Here is a 23,593-nt window from a genome sequence, read left to right on the forward strand (position 1 = left end):
CAGTTTGGTAAACCCTGACCAAGAAATGCTTATATGGAGAAAAAAATCCCCACGTACAAAAAGAGACATCTCCCTTCGCCCAATGGCCACATAAGTACTTACATTTTCTCTCCACAGTCAACCACCTCTGAAAACAGGTTTCCTCTGACAGAATATGCATACAATTAGCAAACGTGCCAGGATAGCCATGAACACTGTGCAGCTCCCTTTCAAACAGCAGCACCTCATCCACCAGGTGACAAAAGAGATTGTCATCATAGAGCAGACAAGGAATATCAGCAGCTAACTTCTCCAGAACCAGCATCACAAGGCCCCGAGAAAATTCAAGCTAAAGGAAATACATTAGCAAGCATAAGATAATATAAATGGCAAGTTACTCAGGGACACTCAAACTGTAATGCTTAGGACTGAATCTCTTACCCTTGCATTTACTGAAGAGTCTGCTTTGTCTAATATTGGCTGAATCTTCTCATCTAGAAATTGCGTGTGGTTCCCAATCCACATAAGCACCTGAGCCAAGTACCATTCAGGCTAAGGAAAGAGGTAAAATTCTTTAGTCGTGCCAAGTTTCAATGAAATGACACTACAGTATTTCATTGTATATGCACAGCACTTAAAAAATTAGTTGAAAATTCCTATATGTAAAAACACAATTTCTACTCTGAATTTTAAACTTATGCAAAGCTTAATAATCAAATGTTTCCTAATACACTCCCAACAAATTCCACTAATGTGGCTTATATCAATAAATTCATAAATTTACAATGCTATATATATTTAAAACCTAGCATTTACAAATACATAAAATGATGAGTTTTACAAAGAACTGATGACTTTGAAATTGTTTCTTTTTTGGAAATAACATTCCAAAATAGTTTTTAAACATTCTTTTTTTTTTTCAAAATATAAATCAAGAAAAAAATTGGCTGTCTACATTACAAAAATTATATGTGCCTTCAAACAGGTATAATTATAGAAAAGAAAATGTAAAATATGTAGCATTTTAAATTATCCCTAGAGATGATTCTACAATATAAACCTTCCGAGTTTTGTTAGACAGTAATTCAAAAACATTTACTGAATGGTAAATCCCTGCTGTGTGCTAGATGTAAGGAACACAAAAATAAGTAAGAGGCAATCTCTAGTTCAGAAGCTACATAATTTAGGCTTGATATCAGAGCACTAGGACTACAAGAACCACACTTTATTTTTTTTAACATTTTTTTTATTGATTATGCCATTACATTTGTTCTATTCCCCCCGTTCCCCTCCCCCCTGCACACCCCTCCCCCACCATTCCCCCCCTTTAGTTCATGAACACATGTCTCAAGTTCTTTAGATTCTGTATTTCCCCTACTATTCTTACCCTCCCCCCATCTATTTTCTATCTACTGTCTATGCTACTTATTTTCTGTACCTTCTCCCCCCTTCTCCCACTCCCCTGTTGCTAATCCTCCATGTGATCTTCATTTCTATGGTTCAGTCCTGATCTAGCTGTCCTTTTAATTTGCTTTTGTTTTAGGTGTGGTTGATAACTGTGAGTTTGCTGTCCTTTTACTGTTCATCTTTTTTATCTTCTTTTTCTTAGATAAGTCCCTTTAACATTTCATATAATAAGGGCTTGTTGATGATGAACTCCTTGAATTTGGTCTTATCTGAGAAGCACTTTATCTGTCCTTCCATTCTAAATGAAAACTTTGCTGGACAGAGCAACCTTGGTTGTAGGTCTTTGGTTTTCATGACTTGGAATACCTCTTTCCAGCCCCTTCTTGCCTGTAAGGTCTCTTTTGAGAAATCTGCTGACAGTCTGATGGGAACTCCTTTGTAGGTGACAGTCCCCTTATCTCTTGCTGCTTCTAGGATTCTCTACTTCATTTTAATCTTGGCTAATGTAATGATGATGTGCCATGGTGTGTTCCTTCTTGGGTCCAACTTCTTTGGGACTCTCTGAGCTTCCTGGATTTCCTGGAAGTCTATTTCCTTTGCCAGAATGGGTAAGTTCTCTTTTATTATTTGTTCAAATAAGGTTTCCACTTGTGACTGTTCCTCTTCCCCTTCTGGTACCCCTATAATTCGAATGTTGGAACGTTTAAAGATGTCCTGGAGGTTCCAAAGCCTCTCCTCATTTTTTTGAATTCTTGTTTCTTCATTCTTTTCTGTTTGGTCATTTTTTCCTTCCTTCTGGTTCACTCCCTTGATTTGAGTCCCAGTCTCCTTTCCATTAGTATTGGTTTCCTGTGCATTACCATTCATTTCAATTAGTTTAGCTTTCATATGTTTCTCTAATTTGTGACTAAAATCAAGCAGTTCTGTGAGGATCCTGATCACCAGTGTTTTGAACTGTGCATCTGAAAGTTTGGCTATTTCTTCATCACTTAGATTTATCGGCTCTGGGGCTCTGAGTTGTTCTTGAGCCATTTTTGGTCTGTTGGTGCCTTTAAGTATGAGGAGCGGAGCCTTAGTTGTTTACCAGGGTGGGACCACCCAGGTCGCTGGTTTGTGACGCTGTATAAGAACCACACTTTAAAAAGCAGGCAATGAACAATTTTCTTACCTCAAATTATTGCTGCCTCTCCTACAGCTTCACATTTATTGTTTTGTCTCACTACTTACTATTGGTTCTACTGTTCTTTCCACCAACACACCATCCAAAAGAGGAGGAAAACCATAAAATATTGGGCTGGCCAAAAATTCTGTTTAGTTTTTCCATAAAGGACACATTTTTCATTTTCACCAATAACTTTATTGATTTGGATATTTTGAGTGTGTTGGCAATCTACCACGTGGTGTAACATGATTGTTCTCAATGTCTTGATTTGATCTTGTATCAACTTCTGCTTGTCTACCTGACTGTGGAGTGTCATCCAACAAGAAATCTCCAGCACGAAATTTCACAGACCACTTTGGACATGTTCACTCAGTCACAGCACCTTCTCCACTGCACAGATCTTTTTATGCATTTCAACCTTTCTTGAAATAATAAAGCATAATATGCCCAAGATATGTATTTTCTTCCATCTTCAATATTAAAATGGCTACACAAAAATTCACCAATTTTGATAAGTTTTGTTTAATGCAGTTTTGTTTTAATAAGTTTTGTTTAAAGCGGATATGACAGCTGTCGCAATCTAACAAAATTATTTCAAATGAAGTTAACGATAACTAAGCAATTCTAGAGCCATCTTACAGAAAAATGAATGAACTTTTTGGACAACCCAATACAAAAGAACAAGCTGAACTTGAGAACCAAAAATCCATTGCCACTCTACTCCTTCCTATATAAACACAACAGTCTACCCCTTGATTACTTAACACTTCTATAAAGCCTCTAAGTGCATTTACATGCAACACATATAAAGCCTGGTGTAATCTGGCACTTAATAACATTTAATTCAAAGCATTTACTGAACCCCTCTGGGCTTGAATTACATTAGTTGTAGCAAAATGCAAGTATAAACAAGGTTGTATCAGCCACACTCCTCCCCAGGCAACAAGTTTATAACTCTCAACAATTTCAGTCAAATTGAATTGAAAACAAATGCATGATTGTTTCTCATGTTAAATGAAAGAAGAACCTCACCACTATGCCCAAATACACATGGATGCAGTCCCTCCTTAAAATGTTGGTGACTGCCACCTTTTCTTGTCATACTGTCGTGCACGGCTACAGATCATTTCAGTGATCATGTCAGCACCTCTTTTGGAAAGCTAATGCTCTACTATCTTTTGACTTTCTGATTTATTTATAAACCTGAAAGAGCAATTTAACATGTGGATCCAGTTGTTAAAAGCGTCACAGCAAATGCTACAGCACATCCAAGGGGAAAGCTGAGAAACTGGTCAGATGATTTGACCATGAGTGACCTGATTCCTACAATGTAGTGATACCAAGTCCCAAAATATATCTATACAGGGCAGTGACAAAACAGGAATTTGCCTCTTTAGAGAAAAAACGGAAACGTGAATAGAATCAGATTTTAACTTAAACCAGGAAAAGTACAGAAACTCTTAACATATGCTATTAATAAAGACCAAGGACAAAAGTTGGCAGAGCATACCTTGCTTATAACATTAGTCTGTCGATTCCCTCGAAAGTGATACCTGAACCTCTTCTGAAGGGGAGTGAGCATAATCTGGATGGGCAGGATGACAGACGAAGATGCAGGAAGACAATATTTTTCTGGAAGTTGCTTTGGCTCAGTAAATAATTCATCTCTGACATAGTCAAGTCAAGGGAAAAGAAAAGCATGCACATACATGTATGTATGTATATACATGACACATTTTTCCAATAAAGATACTAAATGAAAATTATAGCATAATATGTAACCTACACATATATTATATGTGATTTAAGTAAGAAAATACATGAAAAATATTATTAGAAATTAATCTTTCCTAAAGTAAAAAGATAGTAAGAAAACATTCAAGTAATCATTTTATTAAATTAACACTAAATTAATAGGTTTCCTCCCAATTGCCCATTTTTCCTATTGTCCCAAGAGACTTTGTGAGTGAAACTTGGGTCAGGCACGTATTTCAGGCTGAGCCACACCCTCCCACTCACCTGTGAACGGAAACGAGCCACAACTCCGTGACCACATACTGATCAAGCCTAAGCCCAGGACTCCCATTTGGCTTGTTGGCCACTTTCAGAAAGTTTACTCTCTAGCCACAAATCTACTTTAGAGAAATAAATTTTAGTAAGTTTTAACTCTGACAAAGATACGAGGTTTGTAGTTTCAGAAGCTGACAAAATAGTGTCTCCAGGTTACTATATATCTCAGGAGCACTAGCTGGTCGACTTAAGCCAACAGCTTGAGACTGAGGAGACGTGATGAATGGCCAATGAAGCTGTGCTAAAACTTCCTCAAAATCACTGTAACAGAAAAGGAACACACATATTTCAGTAAAATATAATGATTACTAAATAACCATGTGAAAGCAATTATCCTAAAATATGAGTAAATTCCTTACCTTGTAAGCTTGTCTTTGAGAATTTTGTGCCAGAATTTAACAGTGGCTCTCATGAAACTAAGAAGATGAGTACAAGATGATTCCTGAAGCTTGATGTCAAGTTCAGCCATAGACACCAGAGTAGAAGCTGCCTCAGGGACATTATTGGTCATCAGATATTGCTGAATGTTATCACTGCAAAACAAGGCAAAGCAAACTTTAAAGACAGTTCAGAATAACTCCAAATGCAGAACTGCTTCTCCCTCCTCTGTTATATAATATTCCATCCAAGGAGGAAAGAAGCACCATGCCAAAGAGGCCTTTTTACCTGATGCCCACGTCTCTGGGAGCCAGGAGTCCTCCAACTCAGCACCTTTCCAAGAACATCGGCCCACCTGCAGGACCCCTCTCTGCACGTTTCCCTGCCCACTCTTCCCAACAGCACAGATTTGTCCTGGGTCACATTCCCTCAGGCACTGTTCATTTCTGATAAATCTGTCTTTTACAGAAGTCTTTAGTACCTTAATCTGAAAAATACTCGTAGTATCTGGTAGGATGGTAGTCTTCACGCTTTTAAAAAAAATTTTACTTATTTGTTTTTAGAGAGAGGGGAAGGAAGGGAGAGAAACATCAATCATTTGTCTCTGATACACTCCCTGATGGGACCGAAACCACGTGGGAGTCAAACTGACAACCTTTCAGTTTGCAGGACGATGCCCAGCAAACAGCCAAACTGACAGGGAGGTAGTCTTCAGTTCTTACCTACTTTACCCAGCTGAACTTGATTATAAGAAACTTAAGGAGGTGGCACCTCAGACTCCAGGCCTTTCAAGTCACTGTTAGAAAAGTTCCAGATAAAATTTAAGATAAACTCTACAGCAAGGGTTGCAAACTTAAATTTAAAAAGCTAAGTGGGTGGGGAATAATAGAGCATCCTAAGGCTCCAGCCAATTGCTGCCACACTGGAGTGTGGGTCTCATGTGGCTGAATCTTAAAATTTTTCTAGAGAAGAAAGAAATCAAGATTTTCATATAAAATCAAACCAATTATTCAATTCTTCAAAACAAGCCAAATTCAACATATCTTTAAGACAAATTTGGCCCACGAGCTACCATTTGGGCTCTATAAAGCAAAACATTTTATTTTAAAATGAAATGTTTCTCTTGATAAAAATAATACATCCCATATCTTAAGCCATCTAAGAATAAGGAATAAAATGTAACCTTTTCAGTAGTGAATCTCAGTTCAGGGGTCACGCCCTGCAGGAAATCTGAAGTTCTCCACCTATAGGCAGCCTATGCGCATTGCACCTGGGCCCCAGGCCACCGCACTGGAAGATGACTAATGTGCTAGGACTCTTGTCCCTGGTTTGTATGCTGCTTCAGTTATGTTCTTGGGTTAGGCACAGCGCCCTCCTTACAATTAGAAATGTGTAGCCCACCCTGCCATCTCCACTATACACTAGTATTTTTTCCTCTCCTTTCTCCACAAGCTACTTTCGTTTTCCACGGTCACTGTTCCAGGCCACACAAGAATACCAAGCTCATGTTTGTATTATTCTGTCAGCCCTTTTGGCCATCCCCTACAATGATTCTCTTTTCTTTCTTCTCCCTTACTAATAATTTTTATTAAGATTTCCAGCAGATTTTGCCCTGGCTGGTGTGGCTCAGTGGATCGAGTACCAGTCTGTGAACTAACAGGTCGCTGGTTCGATTCCCAGTCAGGGCACATGCCTGGGTTGTGTCCTGGTCCCCAGTTGAGGGCATATGAGAAGCAACCAATCAATGGATCTCTCACACACTGATGTTTCTCTGCCTTTCTTTCTTCCTCCCTTCCCCTCTCTAAAAAGTAAATAAATATTTTTTTTTAAAAAACGGTTTCCAACGAATTTTGCCTTTTATAGTTATTCTCAGCATTGCAAACATTCTGTTTTTTCCCCCACTGGGTATCAGTAAGTCCACCATTTCTGCATTAAGGCACTAGTAGTTTCTCTTGGGGGCTTGTTCGGATGGCTAGCATGTCCAAGTGACTGCTTCCCTGTACAAGGTCCTTCCCATCTCAAAGACGTATAAATCCAAACTAAGGGTTGCATTATGTTAAAGGAAAACTGCCATGTTTAACAAATGTACAAATGTTACAAAAGAATTTTAAATATGCACGTAACCACAGACTACAGGAGCATCTCCTTCTGGGATACAATGAAACAGATCCCCACACAACCCTGAAGCACGACTGACAGAGCACAGGAGGAGCCAGAGTCACGGGGCTCATTCATAGTGATACAGGTGAACTATAGTACTCAAGAAACAGGGTTAACTTAAAGATGCTAGTTCTAGAAAGAATAAAACTAATTAAAAAAAGAAAAGAGAAAGTCCCACAGAATAAAAAATGAGTCATTAATGGGAAATCAGGAGATAAGGAAAGTCTCAGGAGCCCAAAAGAAAGCTATAAATAGATATGTGTCACAAAAGACTTACAAGAAAGAACATGTATTATAAAGAGAAATAACTGTGTTCCACTTGATTATGAATTTGACTCCTATTTCTAATATAACTCCCTGAGCATATATTCTTTTAAACAATTTCAATACCAGAAAAAGGCTACCCATAATCATGGTCCTCTTTTTATTAATCAAATTATTTTTCTACTACACGGCTCAGGCTTTTCTTTAATATGGCTATTATAACAATAACTTTAAAAGGTTTTTATATTATCCCATTGGTATTTTGTTTCAGAGGGGCAAGGAAAAAAGAAGTAAACTAAAGCAAGGTTTAAAATTCCTTCATTGCAGACTTCTGGCCAAGATGAAGGCATAGGTAGACACGCTTTCACACAACCTCCTCACACAACCACACGAAGGATAACAACCAATCTAAAAACAAAAAACAACTAAAACTTTTGTTTTAGGTGTGGTTAATAATGGCATAATCAATAAAAAAATAAATTAAAAAAAACCCAAAAACTAAAACTGCCACAAAATTGAACTGCATGGAAGTCAAACAACCAAGGATTTAAAGAAAAAACATTCACCCACAGGTAGGAGAGGCGGAGATGGGGAGCCGGTATGGCGTGGCGAGGCAGCTGTTGCAGCCAGAGGAACAGGCAGCCCCAAGTTCATGTGCAGCAGATAAAAACCAGGAAGGACACCTGGGGAGCAGTGATCCCAGTCCCAGGCCAGACCATGCAGCCCCAGGCATCCAGTGCCAGGAAAAAACAAAGCCTTGTAACCTCTTGCTATAAAAACCTGTGGGGGTTGGGACAGCAGAAGAAACTGCCAGTCTCTCAGGAGAGACCATTTAAAGGGCCCACAGAGTCCTAGAAGGTACACAAACTCACCCACTTGGGGAAGCAGCAGCAGGGCAGAACCAGTCACTTACAAGAAGTAAGGGAAGTAACTGGAAATGAGGCAAGATCCAAGGAAGTGGCATTAGTCCCTCTCCAACCCCTTCCCCACATACAGCTCAACAATTGGGTGAAGCCCATTGCCCCACCCTGGGAAACACCTAAGGTTCCACTCCTTACAACAGAACAGGTGCGCTAACATGGTGAGTCAAAGCAACTCTACCTACTACACAGAAACACAGAGAGGCCGCCAAATTGAAGGTACAAAGAAATATGGCCCAAACAAAGGAAAAATCTCCAGAAAAAGAACTATGTGACATGGAGATAGCCAACCTCTCAGATGCAGAGTTCAAAACACTGGTTATCAGGATGCTCAGAGAAATGATTTAGTATGGCCCCAAAATAAAGGAAGAAGTGAAGGCTATGCAAAGTGAAATAAAGCAAAATGTACAGGGAACCAACAGTGAAGGGGAGAAAGCCAGAATTCAAATCAACAATTTGAAACAATAGGAAGAAAAAAAATATTCACCAGGAACAGAAACAAGAATTCAAAAAAAATTAAGAGAAGCTTAGGAACCTTTGAGACAACTTTAAACGTTCAAACATCCAAATCATAGGGGTGCCAGAAGGAGAAGAAGAGCAAGAAATTGAAAACTTATTTGAAAAAATAATGCAAGAACACTTACCTAATTTGGTGAAGGAAATAAACATACAAGTCCAGGAAGCGCACTGTGTCCCAAACAAGTTGGACCCAAATAGGGCTGCACCAAGACACATCGTAATTAAAATGACAAAGGTTAAAGAGAGAGGATCTTCAAAGCAACAAAAGAAAAGGAGACAGTTACCTACAAAGGAGTTCCCATAAGACTGCCAGCTGATTTCTTCAAAGAAACCTTGCAGGCAAGAAGGGGTTGGAAAGAATTCTAAGTCATGAAAGTCAAGGACCTATATCCAAGATTACTCCATCCAGCAAAGCTGTCATTTAGAATGGGAGAGCAGATAAAGTGCTTCCCAGACAAGGTCAAGTTAAAGGAGTTCATCATCACCAAGCCCTTATTATATGAAATGTTAAAGGGACTTATCTAAGAAAAAGATCAAACTATGAATAGTAAAATGACAACAAAGTCACAGCTATCAACAACTGAATCTAAAAAAACAAAAACAAACTAAGCAAACAACTAGAACAGGACTAGAATCATAGAGATGAAGATCACATGGAGGGTTGTCAGCAGGCAGGGAAAGGAGAGAGAATGGTGGAGAAGGTAGAGGGAATAAGAAGCATAATTGGTAGGTACAAAATAGACAGGGGGATGTTAAGAATAGCATAGGAAGTGTAGAGGCCAAAGAACTTATATGTACAACTCATGGACATGAACTAATGGGGGGGGTCACTGAAGAGAATGGGGGTACCCACCGAAGTGGGGCAAAGGGATAAAAATGGGACAACTGTAATAGCATAATTGTAACAGGGTGTAGCCAGGGCACCCCCACACAAAGAGGTAGTTGTAATGGGGTCCAGAACTCAGGTTATCCAGTAAGTATTAAAAATATAAGATGTCCTCACCCCCACAAGTGAATGGGGGGATGGGACACATGAAGCAGGGCCATTCAGAGTTGTTTTGCAAAGCAACAGTTTTGCAAATAACCTCTAGAATGGTCATTTAACATATCTGTAACTTTTAACTGGTTTCATGGATATGTTAAATAGCTTTAAACCTTGCTTTAAGCCAGGAATATGGGAGTGACTTCCACCCAGGATGTAACTGGGTAGCAACTCACCCTGTTTCCAGGACCTATGTGAGAGCTTGGAGATGGTTGGACTCCACACCACGGGGCCACACCTGTCCAGACTTACTGGGGCAGCCCAGAAAAGCTGGAAAATAGGGGAATGCTGATAGGTGTAGGTGAAAGGACTCTTGCTGTTGGGCCATGGGAAGGTGCCATGTGGGTATGGATTAAGAATTGGAAATTGACGACACAGCTGATGGTGCTGGGAACCACTGGAGCCCTGCCCGCTGAGTATGGATTACTGGGAAGGACCAGGGACTACCAGAGTCACATTTCTTTCCCTGAGATATGGCACCCTGGACTGGGTAAAGTGGGGAAACACTGTGTGTGTTTGTGGGTGTTTTAAGAGACTGGGAATTTAACGAAGACATTAAGTCATTACTCTAAGTTTGTGTAACTTTTAAATAAACAGTTCCTTTCCTTTTTCACCAATCTCTGGCATTAAGAACTATAATTCCCTGGCGGCGGGCAAGGTGAACCTAGTACAGGGAGACCCTGGAAGAAGGGGGAAATCCAGTCAGTAACAGTATATCATCGCCCGCAACACGTCCGTTCTGTAATATAATAAAATATACTTAATAAAAAACAAAATTCTTTCACTGCAAATAGTTTATCTCAACAAGGAGATGCTCCAAAAAGCTTAATTCAATTTCTGAAATTACTAATGACACTACAATCTTAGGCATATCACTTTTTTTGTAAAGGTAAAACACGTATGCAAAACAAAGATTTTCATACTGTACTGACATGTAAAATTCTTTAAAATCTCAGAAAACACATGCAGGCCAAAGTGACACTGTATTACTCTTTGGAAGAAATAACAAATTATATTACTATGAAACATTTAAAATGGGACATTAAGACTCTCAGGATGACTTTTCTCCCTCATGTCTTTCAGACATTAATGGTTGTTAACAGCTTTGAAAAAAGAGTAGTTAAAACAAAGCAAGGATTAAATAGTGCACTTTAGAGAGGTTGGGAGACTATATAATGAAACCAAATAATCTGCCAGTCTAGGCAGAAATGTTAATTTATCTTGTTTGAAAAGCAATACTGACACGTACAATCAACCACCAGTGATATGTAATCAATTGAAACAGTACTTTTTCCCTTACCCACAGCAGAACTCTATTATTAATCTATAAAGCACTTATAGCTCTGAATAGATGATTCCCACTGAAAAAAATTCAAAATACAGTGAAAGCAATCCATTTAATTAACTAACCATCTCCAAAAGGTAAAAAGGAATATTACCATACTAAGGGGATGTTTTATCAATCTGACATTATAAAAATCATTTTTATCATGTGTTCACAACACAACTATAGGACTTAAAATTTTTACTTAGATTACTTTCTTTCAAATGCAAATTAAGTTCCCTGAAAAGTTTACATTCATTCACAATAAAAGAATAATTATCATAATGCTATTTTCATAACAACTGGTAAAATTACATTATTATAATCTTTAATTAACTCAATTATTTAATGGCATGCATGCACTCTTTAAGACAGAACCTCAAAGGAAAATAATAATTATGAGAACAAAGAGGACAATTTTACCTTAGTTCTTCAATTTGTGAAATCCACGTAAGGTAAGCAAGATGCCGTTCGATCTCATGAATTTGGTTAATCATGGCCCCAAGGTCCTCCATCCAGGGCTGTGCTGTCTGCAGATGGCTATTAATTGAACTGAAGAGATGAGTCTCTTTCTCCAGAAACTGATTAAGAAATTGCTTTGATTCTTCTGCATTTTTTAAGGCATTCTGAATTCTTTTAGGGATTTCCGATGAAATGGTAAGTACCTGACCATGCCAAAACCAAAAACAGTGGTGATCAGGTAAGATTTCCATAACCTTTTTTATTAGTTCATTACCTTCAAAAGAATTGAAAATTGTCAATTAGAAGTATCAAAAGACTGATTTCTGCACCCTGTGCCTACAAAACCTACGTAGGGAGAGGTGTACCCCACTGGCCCCCGTGAGCATCTACGGATCTGTCTGCCTGAAGCGCAGCACTTTCAGTCAAGTCATATGGCAGAACACATACAAATATTAGGCATCAGTACAGTACAAAAAATATTATAGAAGAATTTCAATCTAATCAACACTGATCAGACACTTCCAGTGTACCAAGCATTGTGCTAGGGATAGACATAAATAAGACATAGCATCTGCCCTTAAGTTCAGTTGTTATGGAAGAAAGATATCAGCGAATATTACAACAGTAGTTTGATGAAATAAGAGATGCTGCCCTGGCTGGTCTGGCTCAGTTAGACTGAGCACAAGCCTGCAAACAAAGGGTCACCAGTTCAATTCCCAGTCAGGGCACGCGCCTGGACTGTGGACCAGGTCCCCAGTTGGGGGCATGCTAGAGGCAACTGATTGATATCTCTCTCTCACATCAATGTGCTCTCTTTCTCCCTTTGTTCCCCTCTCTATAAATAATAAAATCTTTAAAAAAAAAAAGAAAAAATATAAAAAGGCAACACATTTACAACCATCAACAACTGAGTCTAAAAGAAAAAAAACAAAACGAAACAAATAACCAGAACAGGAACAGCAGAACAGGAACAGACTCATAGGTATAGAGATAATTTGGAGAACTATCAGCTGGGAGGGGGAAGAGAGAAGGGGTAAGGTGGGGAAAGGGGGAAATGGAACAGGCATCAAGAAGCATAATTGGTATGAACAGAATAGATGGGGAGGTTAAGAACAGTATAGGAAATGCAGAAGCCAAAGAACTTACATGCAAGACCCATGTACTAAGGGGGGGACTGCTTGAGGGAAGGAGGATACTAGGTGGAGTGGGGCAAAGAGGAGAAAATTGGGACAACTGTAATAGCATAACCAATAAAATACACATTAAAAAATAAAGATAGTTTTTTTATATTAAATACGGGTAGCTCCCTATATTGATGGAGAAACAGGGCCCGCATTATATTAATCATAAAAAGTTAAGCTATGCAAGCATGGCTCAGTGGATTGAGTGCTGGCCTGTGAACCAAAGGGTCGACGGTTCGATTCCCCACTTAGGGCACATGCCTGGGTTGCAGATGGGTCCCCAGCAGGGGGCTCACGAAAGGCAACCACACATTGATGTTTCTCTCCCTTTCTTTCTCCCCCCCTTCCCCTCTGTCTAAAAAATAAATAAAATCTTTTTTGAAAAAGTTAAGCTATGCATATACATAAAAATAGTTTAATTAGCCCTGGCTGGTGTAGCTCAGTGGATTGGGCACAGGCTTGTGAAGAAAAGGGTCTCCGGTTTGATTCCCAGTCAGGGCACATGCCTGGGTTCCGGGCCAGGTCCCCAGTGGGGGAAACATGAGAGGCAGCCACACACTGATGTTTCTCTCCCACTCTTTCTCCTTCCCGTTCCCCTCTCTCTAAAAATAAATAAATAAATAAAATATTTTAAAAAAATAGTTGAATTACATAACTATATTTTATAATATTTCATTTATTTACATATAACATTACTGTAAGGCATAAAAAAGAAACTTATGGCACTATGAAGAATACATAAGATGGGCACACTACCATCAAATGCAAGAGAGAATGAAGCTCTAAAATGAGGTGGTGGAAGATGTGAAGGAAGCAAAACTCAGATGTCTTGATTTTGGGGAAGAGTAAAGACCATGGAGAGCAATCTTGGAAGGCTCCTGGGTTTCAGGCCTGAATGACTGATGCTATTTTCCAAGATGGAGAAGCACTTTAAGAGATGGATCAGTACAGTTTTGGACATGATGAATTTAAGATTCAATTAAGGACTTCAGCAAAAGCTTGCATGGTCATTAGGGAAACAAGCCTATTTCCAGTGGGTCATATAGCAAATGGAAAATTAGGAAGTGGAGCCCTGGCTGGTGTGGCTCAGCGGGTTGAGTGCTGGCCTGAGAGCTGAAAGATCGCTGGTTCAATTTCTAGTCAGGGCACATGTCTGGGTTGCACGGGGAGTCACTAGCTGGGGGCGTGCAAGAGGCAACTGATCGATGTATCTCTTGCACATCGATGCTTCTCTCCTTCTCTTTAAGCTCCCCCGCTTACCCTCTACCTAAAATAAATTGAATTGCTTCTCAGCCTTTTGGCTAAGATCAAGTGTAAAATAAATTGAAAAATATTAAAAAAAAATTTAAATCAATAAACATAGTGAGGATTTTTAAAAAAAGAAAATTAGGAAGTAGAGACAGATATAAAGTAAACTGACTGTTTGAAGAAGCCAAAAGTAAAAGGAAGGGACTAACACCTACTAAAAATGAGGGGAGGGTGTTTTGTTGTCTAAGTTTTAAGGAAAAGATCTGAGTATTTCCACATGCTGAGGGGACAGGACTATTGGAAAAGCAAAGGATAAAATTATGAAACAGTGAAGCAAGTTCACAGAGCTGGCAGGCAGGATTGGGGCACAACTGGTAGCCTACAAGACTACCTTTCCTTGATCCTCTGTTGAATTAAGCAGCAGGAATGATGACAAGTCAGTTTGTGGAATTTGAGGTAAGACTGTTCAACTAATTTATGCTAGAAGGCCACAGTTTTTTGTTTGGAAAAAGGACAGAACAGCCAGGTGGGGTAGATAACTTGGGGAGAATTTGGAAGAACAGCTGACGGGAATAACAGAGGACTCAACCTTCCCATGAGAGGACAATCAGTGGAACAGAAGACCACACATAAGGGCTGCATGACTCCACTCGGCTGTATGATTTCCTCCAGGAGAGCCCACAGCTTGCCTGCAGGAGTGCAAAGGAGGACAGGGGTGGGCTAAACATAGAGCTTAATGATACAAGTGGCGAAAGCACAGGAAGATAGAAAGACCTGAGGTGCTAGAGCAAGGAAAACATAAAATGAATGACAACCTGGAGCTAACACACCAATATATCCTTGCAGAGTGTACTTAACCCATTTAGTAGTTACACAACACAAATCTCATCTTCAACAAACACACTGTTTCAAGTACACAGACCCATTTATTTTTTTGATTTCAATCATGGGGATTTAAAAAAATTATTTTAAGTAATATGTTCACTGTAAAAAAAAATCATGAAAATACAGAAAGATATAAATGAATGTTAAAACTACATAGAAATAACCATTATTATAATGTTATACTTAATTTCAAGTTTTTCCCCTATTAGCACATACATGCAATGAATTGACTGTGTTTTGGGACTATAAGACACACCTTTTTTACCACACTTTTTGCTTCCAAATTTTTTCCCCTATTTTCCTCCTCTAAAACCTAGGTGCATCTTACAGTGCAGACACCAGACACACCTAGGTTTTAGAGGAGGAAAATAGGGGAAGAAATTTTGAAGCAAAAAAATGTGGTAGAAAAAGTGCATCTTATAGTCCGAAAAATATGGTACTTAACTGTAAAAGTACATTTGAAGTCATCATGTGAAAAGCTACTTAAAATGTTAGCCATTATGGTTTCCAAGACATAAATCATATCAGCAGGAACTATGTCTTCTACATATTTTGTTAATTATCTAGTATAACTCCTTAAAACCCATTAAACATTTTTAAATAATTAGACTATTTGTCAAAAATCCCTATCTTCAAAATTCCCTATATGACAATGTTTATGAGTATACTACTGATATAATTTCACTGAGTTTTAATACTTGCCTGTTCTTCTAACTGCATTTTACTTTCTGTCATCTGTTCTATGAGTTTATCAAGTTTCTTTAATGATTTCAGGTCATTTCCAACTTCCTTTTCTATAAATGCAGATACATAGGAAGGAAGATCACCATTATCTGTACCTCCACTGATTTGTTCATTTCCAACAAGAGCTGCAATATTTATGTCACCTAAAATGAAAGAAAAACAATTACTCAATACCAGCAACTATCTAATCGAAATCCAAAAGATACACAAGGCAATATATCCACCTTCAAAAGCTAATAATTTAAAGAAAAAACTATATATGACCAATGGAGTGTGTGTATGGTTTATCCAGAAGATACCAGTCACTGTTAATAAAACAAGTACTGTTTAGACAAAATCTATGTAACCTGGCAGCCAAGGAAAGTGGACGAGAATGCCCATACATGAACAAAGACAACTTCACTGTACTGGTCAGTGGGGACAGTAGATGCTGTTGAGTGAACATGTTACTGTGTGACCACAGATTTCAAAATGATTGAGTGAAGCAACAAATCTGCATGGAATTTTGCATTAAGCTTGAACATTCCTCTGTGGAAACTATTTAGATAATTCAGAAGGCCAGAGTTATGGGCAACTGGTGATTGGCAGCTCCATCATAACACACTCATTCACGCATCATGTCTTGTGCAGTGTTTTGGGAAAACATCAAATCATCCAGGTGACTCAGCACCCCCTACAACCCAGATTTGGCACCCTACAACTTTTGGCTTTTCCCAAAACTAAAATCACCTTTGAAAGGGAAGAGATTTCAGACCATCAATGAGATTCAGGAAAATACGACAGGGAAGCTGACAGTAATTGGAAGAACTGTGTGAGGTCCTAAGGTGCCTACTCTGAAGGGGACTGAGGCATTATTGTCCTATGTACAATGTTTCTATAGCTTGTATCTTCTTCAATAAATGTCTATTTTTCATATTATGTGCCTGGATACCTTCTGGCATGCATACATACATATGTGTGTGTGTGTACACACACACACTATATAAACATTATATATACTATATACTATGCTATACTATACATACATCATATACTACATAGTATATGTATAATATAGTACATATACATACACTATATAGTGTATATATAGTATAGTATATATGGTATGTATGTATAGCATATGTGTGTACATATACACACATACACCCACGTATATAGTATAAATATATATACCATACATAGTAAAAACACCCATATAGTATGTATTATGTGTATAGTGTATACATTATACATAGCATGCATGTATGTACATATATCCACACAAATATATACATGCACAAAAATACCCAAACAAATATATAGTATATATATTCCCTTGGGTGTATTTTGGTATATATCTACATATATTTTGTGTGTGTATAGCACACACAAAAATACCCAATAGCTATAAAGCAATCTATGAATCAAGTATTACAAAATGTGTAAGAGCTCGGGAAATGCCTCAGAGTGAAGGAGAAATTCCCAAAGGCCTAATAACCACAGGTTTCAATAGATGTTGGCAAGATAATGCAGTTACAAACTTTTCCAGAAGACCTTATTTCTTAGGAACCTATTTTATTAATGGGGAAAAAAGGTCAAATCTAATTTTATTGGTGCTGTTTTTATTAAATTAGTAATATATTTTCAAAATCTTGCCCTGGCTGGTACAGCTGAGTGGATTGAGCGCAGGGCCTGTGAAGCAAAGGGTCGCCAGTACGATTGATTCCCAGTCAGGGCACATACCTGGGTTGCAGGCCAGGTCCCCAGTGGGAGACACATGAGAGGCAATCACACACTGATGTTTCTCTCCCTCTCTATCTCCTTCCCCTCCCCTCTCTCTAAAAAACAAATAAGTAAAATATTTTTTTTAAATCTGTAAGGAACCAGATGGTATGGTCTAAATGCCAAAGGGGAACCCTGGTTTCAAAATGTTAAAAGAAGAAAAAATAGTATTGAAGGACTTAAAGTATATGAAAAAATTTGAAATGGTGACCAATGAGTAAAAACTCTTTATATAAGAGTAAAAATGTTTTAAAACCTTCAAATGTCATTGTACTAAGATGTCCATGTCAGAAACAGAAAAAAAAATTTTTTTAAGTAAATCTGTGAGAAAACATAAACATGAGAAAAACCTCTAAGTGGCTGATGCATCCACTAAACTGTACAGTCTAAAACGAGATTACTTTCATGGCAAATAAACCAGTCTTGAATGAATTCACACTGGAATTATTACATGTGACAAAAACAGGTGATGTGGAATCCTGAAGCCCTTTCTTGGAGAAGTGCGGAGGCAGAGGCAACATTTACTAGCTTTGGGCAGCTCTGCTCTCATCCCATTTAGTATGTCTTATTTCCCAGAGTCTACTCCTTATAATTTGCCGGTTTCATTTAAACAATATACTTAGAAATTTCTAGTAAACACATAATCCATTGCAAAGAAATTAAATTATTTCCCACTGTCCTAAATTTATGAGCTAACGGCACTGCTCTGCTTTTCCAGAGTATCTCCGGCTATACCTTTGCTGACTGTCTACGCCAGGGTGGCTTCCTAAACCCCAAAGAAAACTGAAGTTCACAGCAGCTTCTTAGCGAAGAAGGTAGGAGTGACATGACCCACAGTTGGCTATCATATCTTTCTCCTTCCACTCCACCCCACCCCAGTGTGCCAAGATAAACTATTTCTCTTTGAAGTACCTGCTTCCATGTGTAAGCTATCCCCTTTTGGTTATTATGGTTTACTTCTTCCTGGAGTTGTTTAGATTTGGATCAAACTTGGTATAATGGTACCTCCATTTCACTGTGCAGCCATTAAATTCATTGATATTAAATATACTCAACTGTACTCAGCCCACAACTTGAACTATCCCATACACAGGGCCTAATCTCCCTAGATTTGAGTAGTACCTAGAAACTAAAACTGAAAACAAAAACAATATAAAAATTTAGAGTGATCTCCAAGTGAAAATAAATGCTATAAAGTAAGGCTCCAGAGAAAGTAAGCATGGACTTCATGGAAACCAAACATTAGAGTAAACATGAATGTACAGTGCATTTCTCTACTTCAGGTTTGCCTGAAGGATTTGGTCCTCTGTAAACAAGCCATTAATGGTGAATTTATGAACAAATTAAAAGCTTGATTGAACTAGCATATATTTAGAAACAAGGACTATAATAATTTCTTTGGGGGGAAAAAAAAAAAAACCCTGGTCAGGGAGCTCAGTTGGTTAGTGTTGTCCCGATACACCAAGGTTTCGGGTTCAGTCCCTGGTCAGGGCACATAAAAGAAGCAACCAATGAATGCATAAGTAAGTGGCACAACAAAATTGATTGTTTCTCCCTCTCTTCCTCTCTCTCTCTCAAATCAATCAATAAAAAAAATAATAATAAAAAGGTGTGTGCATGAAAGATAAAGTTGGGGGAATAATACAAAGCCTCCTGGCCAGCAGTACTGGTTGGACTTCACCTCTGTCTGTTACCTCCTTCCTTGGAACTGCCCTTGTAGAACTTGGCTCTTTACCAAAAATGAAGTTTTAAGAAAGTACCAATGAAAGGCTAGAGATTATAATCAGCCCCATTACAAAACATCTGTCACTTCAGGTAAAATGAAAATAAGAATAAACATGTGCCTAAATTGAAATTTTAACTTTCATATACTGCTTAACTATTTATGAAAAAATTAACAAAATATATACTTGTGTGTTTAGTACTAGGTAAGTTTCTCTCCTCAAACCCCCAAAATAAATTTTGTTTTATTCAGTTTATAAGAATTGAAATCCTGTTCACATGGTATGAGAATCAGTAGCCCACTAGCAGGTAGAAACGAAACCATTTTAAGTCCATGCTTCAACTTACCAACTATAAATTATAACATTTTCCACCTACACTTACAGGTAGTACATGGGACTAAAATCCACATTTTCTGACTCTCGACCCGATATTCTTATTTTCTTCTCTTTCACATATGAGCAGAGAAAACCAGCTGCTGTTACATAAAGTATTCACAATGTCTTCTTTTTTAATGTATCTTAAATAAAACAAGTGGATTGTATGGTATACCTCCAGACACAAACACAGCTGTGTGCAGAGGGAATATTTGTGAATGCTAAGGCTGCTGTAGCTTAGGGAGTAAATTCTATCTTCACTTTAAAAAAAGTTATACCCTTCTGATATAACCATTTAAATGAAGCACATTCTTAGTCGAATACCATTCTTTAAAATAGCACACTAGTGTCTTACAGGGTTTTTTATCTCTCCTTTTCTGTGGGTTTTTTTGTTGGTTTTTTTTTTGGTAAAGAGTACTTCTAATTGCAAAGAAGTTGCCCACACCAAAGGACAGACAAGGACAAAGTCTATAGTCTGTGTCTATCATTTTATTAACATGACACCTCAACAGGTATCAACCCCCAGGCATCTCAATGGGCAAAAGTGAAAAAGGGAAGGGTTCAACTGGAAGATATGGGGTACTCTCAAACACTTTAAGGAAAAGGAGCTGAGTTTGGCAGCTCTGACCTGTCAAATGCTATGAACTACTTAGAGCTTTCTTTCTGATGCAGATTATATCAGCAGGCAAAGAAAAGGGCAAGCCCAGCTCCTAAAGCTAACACAGTACAATAACACGGGCACCCTTCCTCTTACCTCATTCCCAGACTATTTGCCATGATCAGAACAAAAATCCTTCTGGTAGAATGGCTGTTTCATGCTTTTCCCTTCCTCCCCCAATAAATTTTACTTCAAAAGCCCCTGAAGAATCCTTAATTTCACAAAGCCTGTCAAGTTTAGCAATGAATTAAGTAAAATGACAAATGTCCCCATCCCTGACATATGCTCCTGTCCTTAGCAGGAAATGGAGATATTAATCTTTCCCTCTCCCTTGTCCAGTCCAAGATCTAGGAACCAAGTTATCCACTGTGTTCTTCTCAGATCAATTTTTAAGTGCAAATTCACCAGTCAAGTACAACTGAACAGTAATCATTTGAATCCTTTGCACACAATTAAGGTGTTGGTCACCTCTCCTAGATCATCGGCCCCTCCAAATTCCTGATGCTTACTAAAGTATGTGTTTCATTAAAATAACAGGCAAGCCCTGGCTGGCATAGCTCAGTGGATTGAGCGCGGGCCTGCGAACCAGAGTATCGAGGTTCGATTCCCAGTCAGGGCGCATGCCTGGGTTGCAGGCCAGTTCCCTGCAGGCCAGTTCCCAGCAGGGGATGCATGAGAGGCAACCATACATTGATATTTCTCTCCCACTCTTTCTCCTTCCCTTCCCCTCTCTCGAACAATAAATAAATAAATAAAATAAAATAACAGGCAGACCCCAATTATTATGAATCCAGTATGATGGGCAGAACTCCAGTGAAACCATACAAGCCCCTACACTAGGTTGGGGTCAGGAAGTGCTCTTTTTCAAATCATCCCATATTTTACAATTTTAGAAAAACAAAATTATGTGTGTAATGATAATCAGGATTTAATGCTCTGCAACCATATTGTACAGAAAACACACACACACACACACACACACACACACACACACACTTCATCTCAACAACCCTTCTTAGGGCCTGGCTGGATGGCTCTGTTGGTTGGAGCATCATCCCACAATCAAAAGGTTGAGGATTTGATGCCCAGTCCGGGCTCTTTCAAAAGGCAACCAATCGATGTTTCTTTCTCTCCCTTACTGTGTCCCTTCCTCTCTCTAAAACCAATGGAAAAAATACCCTCGGGTGAGGATAATAAATGAATGAATGAAAGAGCCCAAATAAATAATTAAGTAAATTAATAACCCTTCTCGGATGCAGACCCTGGAGGGCTGAGTTTGGAGAGACGGCTTGGTAGACAGTGCTAAGGCGTATGGAGTCTGCTTACTTTTCTTCTCCTCCACGTTCTTCCTTTCATCACCACTTTCAGAGGGGCACTAGAAAGGGAACAGGTGTGACAAACACATTAGGACTGAAGTGATAAATGAAACTCTTACCAGGTTCCCGGAGGACACCACTGGAGAACTACGAGGTGCCAAACCCCTTCCCCTCGGGCCTTCATGTTCGGCCAGGGCCCTCTGATCCAGGTTCTAAAAGGAGTCACCTCCCTGCGTCCACCACTGTCACCTCCCCAGGCCCGCGGGCGTTACCTTGCCCAGCCGCCAGGGCTACCTCCCCAATAGGATGTGTCATCTCACCGGGAACGCCACAGATACCGCATTGAGACTACCTCCCCAAGTCGGTCTGTGCCACCTCACCAGATTGCAAAGGCCATCTCCCCGGGCCACCGGAACCACGACCTCAAGCCCGCAGCCGGGGCTGCCTCACTGAAACAATCTCCCCAAGTCGAGATCTGTGCCATCTCCCCCGGGCCACCAGAGCTGCCTCACCGAAGTTGCCGGCCCCTCGCCGATCTGGCCGGCCGGCAGCATCCCGCCTTCTCGCGAGTCTTGGGCTCCAAGTGCAGCCAGCGTGGCCCACGGAGTCAGGTTCCAGACACCAACAACACAGGCTCCGCCTCGGAGCTTGCTGAGCTGAGCATCACAGCCACTTCCTCCCGTCTCTTTGCTTTCTTCCTTTTCTTCTAGAGAGGCCCGGCCCGCGCATCGGCCCGCCTCGCGCGGTGGCGCCCCCTGCAGGCCAGGCGCCTAGTGGGCCGCTCTGGAAGCCGGCTCTCCTCGGAGGCCCTCGGGAGAAAGGAGGTCCTTCCCAACCTCCGTAAAACCTCCACCTCACCTTTAATGATAGAGCTTGAAAGTATCCCCTCCTCCACACCATAAATTCAATATGAATCACTTCTATTTATATTTTAAATGATATTTCAGCTGTTCTGGGATAGTGAAGGGGCTTGTTGAGTAGCTTTAATGTGATTTGGTTGGGCTGTTTAGTTGGGGTATTTCCAATGTTATTATCTTCGTATCTTTTTTTTTAAGGCTGATTAGTCAACTAGAGAAAACCCTAAAATTTCCTGCAGGGAGGGTCCGATCTGGTTGTAAATGTCCTGGGAGCTTAATTGAGGAAAGGATGCAGAATCTAATATGCACTCTACCTAGTTCAGGGGTGGCCCCAAAACCTGCCCTTCGCCAGGGAGAAGGAACAGGAGTTATCCGACAGCAAGAGGTAGAGGACCCAGGGATTTGACAACCTCAGAAACTACGTGGAAGATGGTACCATAGAGACATAAATGGGGTAGGGGAACAGCCAGGGGGAAGGCAGCAACTCTTAGGACACAGAAAACACTCAGTGAGGAGGAAACTTAAAAAAAATTCTATGTATAATCAATATCCTGAGATATGAGATACTACTGCAACCATAATAACAGACTACTATTTAAAAAGAAGCATTCAGAGGCAAAAATGAAAAGTTCAATAAAAGAGCTAGAAAATGGGAGATGGGGAACAGGCAAAAGGACAATGAAATGAAGATAAAGAAAAAATAATGAATTACAGGGCCACTCTAAGGGGTCCAAAATCTGAAAAATAAGGGGAAAAAACAAAAACAAATGTTAGGGAAGCAGTGATCATCAACAAAATAATTCAAGAAAATTTTTCCAAAGTAAAAGTCATGAATTCCAGATTGAAAGGGCCCACCGAGTGTCCAGCACAATGAATAAAAGTTGACTAAACCCAAGGGTCATCATTGTGAAACTGCAGAACACTGGTGGCAAAAAGACAATCCTAAGCTTTCAGAGAGAAAAACAAAGGATCAAGACTCAGGGTATCTTTCAATTTCTCAATAGTCACAAAGAAAGCTGGAAGACATGGGAGCAATTCTATCAAATTTCAAAAATAATTTTATTTCAAGCTGGAATTTTTTGCTTGAGTAGTAAACTACCAATCAAATGTGGGTAAAGAATAAAGGTATGTTTAGACATTCAAGACCTCAAACATTT

General features: G+C 39.3%; 1 protein-coding gene across 6 annotated transcripts in view; it reads right to left on the bottom strand.

Moving 5' to 3' along the window:
- The window catches only part of RINT1 (RAD50 interactor 1), a 34,776-nt gene extending 12,523 nt beyond the window's left edge, over positions 1-22,253 (bottom strand). Inside the window, exons 1-9 of one of the 6 annotated variants that reach the window (XM_053673193.1) lie at positions 22,092-22,252; positions 21,508-21,638; positions 15,704-15,888; positions 11,649-11,890; positions 4,978-5,151; positions 4,730-4,879; positions 4,059-4,215; positions 421-531; positions 103-328 (exon numbers count right to left, since the gene is read on the bottom strand). In XM_053673193.1, the coding sequence (XP_053529168.1) occupies positions 103-328; positions 421-531; positions 4,059-4,215; positions 4,730-4,879; positions 4,978-5,151; positions 11,649-11,890; positions 15,704-15,736 (1,093 nt within the window). In that variant the 5' untranslated portion in view covers positions 15,737-15,888; positions 21,508-21,638; positions 22,092-22,252. The other 5 variants (XM_037148091.2, XM_037148072.2, XM_037148065.2 and 2 more) reach the window with 5 other exon arrangements.
- Positions 22,254-23,593: the final 1,340 nt, after the last annotated feature.

This window comes from Artibeus jamaicensis, unplaced genomic scaffold, assembly GCF_021234435.1.
Source record: "Artibeus jamaicensis isolate MK-2021 breed Jamaican fruit bat unplaced genomic scaffold, CSHL_Jam_final contig_834, whole genome shotgun sequence".
In the NCBI taxonomy this organism is placed as follows: domain Eukaryota; kingdom Metazoa; phylum Chordata; class Mammalia; order Chiroptera; family Phyllostomidae; genus Artibeus; species Artibeus jamaicensis.